Source organism: Procambarus clarkii, chromosome 74, assembly GCF_040958095.1.
Source record: "Procambarus clarkii isolate CNS0578487 chromosome 74, FALCON_Pclarkii_2.0, whole genome shotgun sequence".
NCBI lineage: Eukaryota > Metazoa > Arthropoda > Malacostraca > Decapoda > Cambaridae > Procambarus > Procambarus clarkii.
The window spans coordinates 2,258,749-2,268,964 of NC_091223.1; the positions used below are offsets into that span (position 1 = coordinate 2,258,749).

Consider the following 10,216-nt stretch of genomic DNA (forward strand, 5'->3'; position numbering starts at 1 on the left):
TATCTTATTCATAGCATAAATGTTCACAAAGATTACTAAAAAGAGATTGAATTAGACTACAGCAAATTGGCAAACTTTACCTTGTATCTGTTTCCACCGTGTTTGTTTGGGGCGTTCTTCAACATATCAGCAATACTTGTCTCAACATCTCTTTCAGTTGCATTAGTGTGGGTGTTGATACAGGCTTCTGGAAAGTTATAAGAATTAATTAATATATATAATTATAATTCTTTTTGTCAGGAGACAAGAAGCCACAGAGTAATAACATTGTTGGCTTTTATTTAGGTGTTCCCCTGTTCTCCAGTCTTCCTCCGTCCCCTCGTCCCCTTTGTCCTCCCCAGCATTCTCCATTCCCCTGTCCCCTCGTCCTCCCCACCATTACCCTCTCCTCTGTTCCCTCGTCTTCCCCACCATCCCCCCTGTCGTCCTCCCCACCATTCTAAACTACCTCATCCCATGCATTCCATGATGGTCTGATGCTTCCATCTGAAAATTGGGAACATCAAAAGATCTGACTTTCCCAATTTTCTGATGGGAACATCAAATGATCTGATATTCCCATCACTGAAAAATAAAAACAGATAAAAAAAATGATATGAAAAAATAGAAAATAAAATATACTCATGAAATGAACAGAATGGTTAACAACGCAGCTCAATTGCAATGCAATGTCACAATAACATTTAAATATACTTTAAGATATAATCTAGAAGAAAATAAGGATATTGAAACGGTTCATGAACTCTATTTCAATAAAGGACACTATGGGGAACTTTGAAAAATAGTTATTGAGTATAATTAGACAGACTTGTTGCTAGGCAGAGGAGTAATGAGATATATGGCAAATTTTGCAAAATATACAATGAAGGTACACAAACATTCATACCCAAACAAAGCAAAATGCTAGGTAAGAACAAAGCATTTGGCCCGTAGGAGAAAGGAGATACCCACAAGACTAGAATACAAGTCATTAACAAGCATGCAAGTATAATACATAATACATGCAGACATATATATAATCCAAAAAAATGTCAAATTTACGTACTTATTATTACATTACAAATATCCAAGGTTTTGAAGACACGTTTCCTCTTGCGCCCAACGAGTGAATACTGAGACCAGACCCCATAGGTCCCTATCCTCCTCATCATTCGTCTCACTGTGTCTCCACAGCTTGCACCGCCCATTTGAGACAGCGTCTGGACCTGTTAAAATAATGCATAAGCTGTAAGGTAATAGAGAATAATATATATCTTTCAATCTCAACATTAGATTTTCTAATTTCCAACTGTATTAAATAAATAGCATTAAAATATTTTCCTTCTTAACTATTACAAAAATCAACGAATTTGAGTAACTTTTGCTTTTGTTTTATTTGTACCTTAAACATAACACTGAACAATCAATTATGTGCCACCCCACCTTCCTTCATCTGCAAAAAAACTAATCAAAAGACATATGTACAAGGCTAAAAAAATTCAGCAACACTTACCATACTCAGGCTAAAAGAATTAAGCAACACTTACCATACTCTTTTTATATTCACTGTTAACTTTTAGCTCATGTGACAGACTTTCCACCTGCTCAACAGTTTCAAGTGGGGATGGAAGAATGTCTTCCAGGATTGGTATATCTCCATGTGTTTTTGACATATGGGTTTCCGTCATTTTGACAATATTCAGGAATTTTGCAAAAATAATGGCATTTACTATTTTTAAAAGATTATTAGCAAATTTACAGAAATGGTGCATTCGGAAGACAAAACCGTGGTAGACATGGTTGGAACAAGTTAGGTGAGAGGGTGGTGGAGGCCAAAACCATAATCATAATCATCTGTATCAAACCTTATTACAGGTAAAACCAGTAGGCAGTCTACTGTATTTTATCAAACCGTTATTAGTATAATAGATCTCGTAATAATTTTGCAAAAATAATGGCATTTACTATTTTTAAAAGATTATTAGCAAATTTACAGAAATGGTGCATTCGGAAGACAAAACCGTGGTAGACATGGTTGGAACAAGTTAGGTGAGAGGGTGGTGGAGGCCAAAACCATAATCATAATCATCTGTATCAAACCTTATTACAGGTAAAACCAGTAGGCAGTCTACTGTATTTTATCAAACCGTTATTAGTATAATAGATCTCGTAATAATTTTGCAAAAATAATGGCATTTACTATTTTTAAAAGATTATTAGCAAATTTACAGAAATGGTGCATTCGGAAGACAAAACCGTGGTAGACATGGTTGGAACAAGTTAGGTGAGAGGGTGGTGGAGGCCAAAACCATAATCATAATCATCTGTATCAAACCTTATTACAGGTAAAACCAGTAGGCAGTCTACTGTATTTTATCAAACCGTTATTAGTATAATAGATCTCGTAATAATTTTGCAAAAATAATGGCATTTACTATTTTTAAAAGATTATTAGCAAATTTACAGAAATGGTGCATTCGGAAGACAAAACCGTGGTAGACATGGTTGGAACAAGTTAGGTGAGAGGGTGGTGGAGGCCAAAACCATAATCATAATCATCTGTATCAAACCTTATTACAGGTAAAACCAGTAGGCAGTCTTCTGTATTTTATCAAACCGTTATTAGTATAATAGATCTCGTAATAATTTTGCAAAAATAATGGCATTTACTATTTTTAAAAGATTATTAGCAAATTTACAGAAATGGTGCATTCGGAAGACAAAACCGTGGTAGACATGGTTGGAACAAGTTAGGTGAGAGGGTGGTGGAGGCCAAAACCATAATCATAATCATCTGTATCAAACCTTATTACAGGTAAAACCAGTAGGCAGTCTTCTGTATTTTATCAAACCGTTATTAGTATAATAGATCTCGTAATAATTTTGCAAAAATAATGGCATTTACTATTTTTAAAAGATTATTAGCAAATTTACAGAAATGGTGCATTCGGAAGACAAAACCAATTTTTCACTTTTGACAATTGAGCACCTGCTACATCCAGATTCTAGGGAGGAAAGGAAGGACGATCTTACTGGATCCCATAGCCTCTCCGAGGCACAAACCAGGCTTTTACATAACCCCCCCCCCTGCACCCGAGCTTTTTAAAATAGTAAATGCCATTATTTTTGCAAAATTATTACGAGATCTATTATACTAATAACGGTAAATAAATAATAAATAGTAAATAAATCAAAATCAGTTACATTATTTTATCTTATTCATAGCATAAATGTTCTCGAAGATTACTAAAAAGAAATTGAATTAGACTACAGCAAATTGGCAAACTTTACCTTGTATCTGTTTCCACCGAGTTTGTTTGGGGCGTTCTTCAACATATCAGCAATACTTGTCTCAACATCTCTTTCAGTTGCATTAGTGTGGGTGTTGATACAGGCTTCTGGAAATTTATAAGAATTAATTAATATATATAATTATAATTCACTTTGCTATTCCCCATTCCACAGTCCTCTCGTCCTTCCCACTTCCCTGTCCCCACATCATCCCCACTATTCCCACTTCCCTGTCCCATCGTCCTCCTTACCATTTTCCCCTCCCCTGTCCTTCTTCCTCCCCCACCATCTCCCATTCACCTGTCCCTTTGTCCTCCCCAGCATTCCCCTGTCCCCACCATCCCCAACTCCCCAGTCCCCTCGTCCTCCCCACCATTACCCTCTCCTCTGTCCCCTCGTCTTCCCCACCATACCCCCCTCTCGTCCTCCCCACCATTCCAAACTACCTCATCCGATGCATTCTATAATGGTCTGATGCTTCCATCAGAAAATTGGGAACATCAAATGATCTGATATTCCCATCACTGAAAAATAAGAACAGCTAAAAAAATGAAATGAAAAAAATAAAAAAATAAACTATACTCATGAAATGAACAGTATGGTAAACAACACAGCTCAATTTCAATGCAATGTCACACAAAATTATTAAATCGAAATGAAAATAAATTGAAATCTATGAAAATTCAAATTATCAATACAATCGGAAATATTGAAATAATATCGCAACATAATATAGTGTGGGTTGCTCTTACGTGCAACAGACGGTGCTGTTTTTCAAAAAAGGCATGGTTTTACCTGTCACAAGTGTGGCATCTATACTTATACTCACGAAATGAACGGTATGGTAAACAACATAGCTCAATTGCAATGCAATGTCACAATAACATTTAATAACAATAATAACAATAACATTTAAATATACTTTAAGATATAATCTAGAAGAAAATAAGAACATTGAAACGGTTCATGAACTCGATTTCAATAAAGGACACTATGGGGAACTTTGAAAAACAGTTAATGAGTATAATTAGACAGACTTGTTGCTAGGCAGAGGAGTAAATAATGAGATATATGGCAAATTTTGCAAAATATACGGCACACAAACATTCATACCCAAACAAAGCAAAATGCTAGGTAAGAACAAAGCAGTTGGCCCGTAGGGGAAAGGAGATACCCACAAGACTGGAATACAAGTCATTAACAAGCACACAAGTACTACACTACACAACAACCGCACTACTACCAGAACTGGACGAATCACTACCAAAACAACACATTGCACATCACTACCAAAACAACACAACACAACACAAGCATTGGCAAAGAATTATAGACCAGTTGCACTAACATCCCACATAATAAAATTATTTGAGAGTGATCAGGAGTCAGATTACTAGTTTTATAGAGACCAATGACCTCCACAATCCAGGCCAACAAGGATTTAGAGCAGTTTCTATGATCGAGCCACTGAGATCTATAAAGAATTCTGATCAAGAAAGAGATCTAGGGGTGGTTTTAGATAGAAAACTATAACCTGAGGATCATATTAAGAACATTCTGCGAGGGGCCTATGCTACACTTTTTAACTTTAGAATTGCTTTTAAATACATAGGTCAAAAAGTTTTAAAAGTTTTAAAAGTTTTTTAAACCTCTCGTGTATCATGAGTGTGTTAAAGCATCAGATGGTGCATTCAGATGATGAATATTACCTAGTTCCTTCATCTGGGAAGAATGAACACATATTGGTGCATTCGGATGATAAAAACTAACTACTGTAGTTTAATTGATCAACAGACTGTATATCATATGCAGACTGTATGTGGATCTGCGGGCCACTCCAAACAACAGCCTGGTGGACCAAGCTCCACCAGGGCTAAAGCACAAAGTGATATAGATGTGATAGAGAAAGTAGGTCAAATGGAGGAGTAGGTCTGTATATTAAACAGCACCTGACGTGCACAGAGCTACTAAACTCAATGTGGTGGTAGAGTGGTGGGGGGGGGGGAAACATTGCAGAAAAAAACAAAAATACAATTTGGTCAACAAAACAGCATTGTTTAAAATAGAAGACATGGGTTGTCATTTTGGGGGTAAGGTAGGTTACATTGAGTTAATTAGTTAGTACTTAGTTTTTATCTTAAACTGGTTGGGAGAGGTACAGTGTTGCTGTGCTGGTGAAAGAACACCTAAAGGTAAATTAAATAATGATTGCGAATCCACAAGAAGTTGACATAATATCGCTAGAGATCTGCAATCAGGATGATAAACTTTCCTTAAAGAATTTGACAAACACTTGCTGATAGGACATGAAGTAAATGAAATGTATGTCAAGTTTTGTGAAATATATGATAAAAGCACAACAAAATTTGTACCAAAGGAGAGATGCAGAACTAGGAAAAGGGGTTTGTTCAACAGAAATTGCGAGAGGGCCTGAGACCCAAACACACACAAATGGAATCAATATATAGCAAGAGGCCAAACCCCCAAACATACAAGCGATGCAAAGATGCGAGAAACAGCAGCAGCATTAAGGAGAGGGACTTAAGGACCATAAATAAAGTGTGAAAATAAACTCGAGTAAATTTTTTTAACTACTCTCGACAGTGAAGAAAAACAAATATTCAGACGATTTGTGTTAGAATCATTAATCTTACACTTTCGGTCATATTCAACAACACAAATACATACACACACATTCCTGTTGCTGTAGCAAGTGAAGAATTACACACACAGATCACAATAACGTGATGCATCAAATGAACAAATTCACAAGGGCCGTGACGAGGATTCGAACCTGCGTCCGGGAGCATCCCAGACACTGCCTTAATCGACTGAGCTACAACAGGGTAAAAGGGTTGAAACCGAAGTTCTACTGAACTTACTGGATCCCATAGCCTCTCCGAGGCACAAACCAGGCTTTTACACAACCCCCCCCCCCTGCACCCGAGCTATGTCAACAGGCCGTTCTCCCTCTTCGCCCTTCCGAATGCACCATATCAGTAAATTTTTTAATAATCTTTTAAAAATAGTAAATGCCACTATTTTTGCAAAATTATTACGAGATCTATTATTCTATAGAATAATGCATATAAATGCATATATGCATATAAATACAAAACATAAATACAAAACAAGTAAATGTAAATAATTTTACCTTGCACCTAGATCCACCAAGCCTGTATGGCGCGCGTTTCAGTACTTCGGAAATCTAGAACTATCTTGAATCTCTAATCTGCAATGAAACAATACATATTATTGCACTTACCAAAACATGGATGAATGTAGAAAATACAGAACTATTAGCTGAATATCAAATAAATGGATTTAATCTATTTCACACAGATAGATATATTACACCGTGTATATTAGGTAATACCTAACATACACGCCTCCACACACACTACATTTGAAATGTAGTCTCAAAAAGACTACATTTCAACAGCAAAGATTACTCCATAAAAAAATAATTAAATTATTGACCAACATGAGAGAGGGTTAGCCAACATGAGGGTTGTGTTGATTGCCTGAAAATATTTAAATTGTGTAATGTATTGAATGGCATTTTTCAAGTTACAACATTTTTTAAATTACTGAACTAGGTTCTAGGCTTTGCTAGGCTTAATTCAATTATTACAGATAAGCCTAACCTAGCCTAGAACCCAGTGGGTTTTCTTCCTATTGGGGAGTGTTGTACATGCCTCGCCTCCACATACACACTAGCACAGCCAGGCCTCGCCTCCACATACACACTAGCACAGCCAGGCCTCGCCTCCACATACACCAGCACTGCCAGGCCTCGCCTCCACATACACCAGCACTGCCAGGCCTCGCCTCCACATACTCACCAGCACAGCCAGGCCTCGCCTCCACATACACAAGCACTGCCAGGCCTCGCCTCGCCTCCACATACACCAGCACTGCCAGGCCTCGCCTCCACATTTAAACCAACCAAGCCCACAAATACGTTAACATGGACCAGCATTACACCGTCTAACATACTCTGTCAGATGTAACAACTAAATTTGTGAATTCAAGACCAAATCTATTGTATAACACAGTGTTAGTACGAGAAAAACATTACTTACATTCGAAGCCGTGTTTTAAAATGGCGGCGGTCTTGTACTGACGCTCCAAACTGTGTGTTCGTTTGCGTATGATGAACGTGTGACAATTTACTACAACAATTATTTAATTATTCTTATTCTTTATTTTAATATTTTTAGGGTACATGAAATTTCAAACTTATTTGCACACAATAATATAATTGCATTGTCATAACCTTTATATATTACGGAAAATACGATGACATGAACGAAGTCAAAGTGAAGTTGAAGTCAAAGTCATTCGCCGAACGTATTAGTCATTTTTTTTCTCCCAAACGATAGGGGTAACAAATCCACAGAGAATATAAGAAATTGAAATTGAAATTGAAATTGAAATAAGTTTAGAGAGAATATAAGTGTACAGTAAAGTCAATTTTATTCAGGAAAGTACATACATAGTTGATTTACAAACATAATGTTGGATTTATAGATAGAGCTAGTGCATACAATACCTAAAGCCACTATAGTAGGCCTATAGCATTTCAGGCAACCGGGCAGTATATATGGACCCCTTACTCAAATCTCTGAATATGTTAGATATTAAGTCCCTGCACATACTCTCATGTGTATTTTATATATATAAAACGCTGCACTGTAATGTCAATCCTGACCTTAAAAGCTTCCTAGAAGGTTGTAACAGATCCCATGAGCACCACACCAGAAACAAATACCTATTTGATATTCCAAGAGTACGACTTAGTCAAACTAGAAATGCTTTACAAATCAAGAGACCTCGAATGTGGAATGACCTTCCCAATTATGTTAAAAACTGTACCTCTCCCAACCAGTTTAAGATAAATAAAGATAAATTTATAAGTTAAGAAAAATTCCACAAATCAACAACCCTGTTACTGACCCTGTATTTACCCAAGTCTTTCCTAAATCTAAACTTATCCAATTTATACCCATTGTTTCGTGTTCTATCTTGTGTTGACAATTTTAATACCCTATTAATATCCCCTTTGTTATATCTATTCAGGAAATTGTGGTTGATCTCGAACCCATTGATAATGTGACGACTTATACAGAATTTTGTAACTATATCATCAAGATTGTAACCAGCTTAGCTAAATGTAGTGTGGGGTTCAGTCCCTAAGCCCATATATGTGCCTCTCTAACCATTTAGGTTACAGGGCAAAAACATAAAAACAAAGGTAACTGCAGAAGGCCTATTGGCCCATACCAGGCAGCTCCTATCTATAACAGATAAACACTAAGTACTACCTAATTAACTCAATGTAACCTACCAACCTAACCCCCAAAATGTCAATCCATATCTTTTATTTTAAACAATGCTGTTTTGTTGACCACATTGTATTTTTACTCTTTTTCTGTCATGTTTCTCCCACCCCTGTTTTTTCCCTTTTTTCTTATTTTTTCTCAACATAATTCATACTTTAATTATGCGGATCAGGACATCACCTGATCAAACACATCAAACATCGTTTGACCACCATCAAACACACACATTTCGTGTGTGTTTGACGCTCACTGATATGTACCAGCGTTGTTTTATATATGGTGCTATTCTATCTTACGCTTTGTTGCTCTTTTTTACCTACGGGCTCATAGAACATTCTATTGCGAAAACATTGGCACAAAAATGAATGACGTACATACAATAATAATGTCAGGACAGTGATATAATTATAAACTTTCAAAGCACTGTATCGCCCATGTGTCGTCTTGTCACCAATACTGGGTAACAGTTCCGCCACTTCCCACACTCTTGCGGGTGGGCAGCGACCATTATTCTACGTTTATATTCATATCACCGTGTTGGGAATTTCATTGCGAGTACATTGATACCAAAATTAACGCTGTAGGACAAGTGTGGAAGTGATAACAATCCCAAGAGTAAAAACATTTTGTTGCTCTTGGGCACTCACGGCGAGTCATCTACGTAGGTATTTATTGGGTGCTGGTATTCATATAACTTTTGGTGACCGTTTTTGCTGATTTTCTTCTAGAGAATGTTATTGCGAACACGTTGGTACCAAAATGAAATACATAGCTCGAGAACTAAGGTCAGGAGAGTAAAAAGAGTATACACATTTTTGTTTTGACGCTTAATTAAGGTTATTGTGAGTACTCATCGCCTGCCTAGAAACTGGAACTAGTAATTCCATCTATCATACATATCATACAAGAGGAGCCACACATCTATGGATCATCCAATAAAATCAGCAGACTTCTAGATGTTACTACTGCTCGGCTTAGACTCGGTTACAAGTATCTCTGGGAATTCTCATTATCTGCCGATGTAGACCTGACCAAATGTAAACTGTGTCAACAAAATTATTCGCACACCCTCCGTCACTATGTGATGGAGTGCGAAAAGATACATGAATTTAGAGACAATTCTATAACCAATGTTCCAGCGATGTGTCAATATTTCATTCAAAATGATCTGCTACCAGAAATTTTAGCCAAATATCCCCAGTGTGCTAACTGTAGATAACAACTAAGTGATTGTAACCTATCCACCGCTGCCCACTGGATGGGGGACGGTGTGCAGGACAAACATATAAATTTTGATACTAGCTCTCCACATATGTCAGTTGCTTAATTTAGAACCTGTACTTGAGGTCGATCTCGAACCCATTGTTGATGTGATGACTTATATTGAATTTTGTAACTAGCTCATCAAGATTGTAACTTGCTTAGCTAAATGAATTGTGGGGTTCAGTCCCTGAGCCCATTATGTGCCTCTGTAACCCTTTCCACAACCGCCCACAAGATGGGTATGGGGTGCATAATGGGGTGGGGTGTCTTGGCCAAACGTGCCACATCAAAACCACAAGTTGACATTGAATGTGAATTAACAATGAGACAAGTAAGAT

At 37.0% G+C, this 10,216-nt stretch overlaps 1 protein-coding gene across 2 annotated transcripts in view; it reads right to left on the reverse strand.

Moving 5' to 3' along the window:
* The window catches only part of LOC138356770 (uncharacterized), an 8,018-nt gene extending 508 nt beyond the window's left edge, over nucleotides 1–7,510 (reverse strand). Inside the window, exons 1-5 of one of the 2 annotated variants that reach the window (XM_069313092.1) lie at nucleotides 7,356–7,510; nucleotides 6,425–6,502; nucleotides 3,271–3,377; nucleotides 1,046–1,205; nucleotides 81–187 (exon numbers count right to left, since the gene is read on the reverse strand). In XM_069313092.1, the coding sequence (XP_069169193.1) occupies nucleotides 81–187; nucleotides 1,046–1,205; nucleotides 3,271–3,315 (312 nt within the window). In that variant the 5' untranslated portion in view covers nucleotides 3,316–3,377; nucleotides 6,425–6,502; nucleotides 7,356–7,510. The remainder of the gene's footprint in view (nucleotides 1–80; nucleotides 188–1,045; nucleotides 1,206–3,270; nucleotides 3,378–6,424; nucleotides 6,503–7,355) is intronic. The other variant, XR_011224642.1, reaches the window with a different exon arrangement.
* Between the last annotated feature and the right edge of the window lie 2,706 nt (nucleotides 7,511–10,216).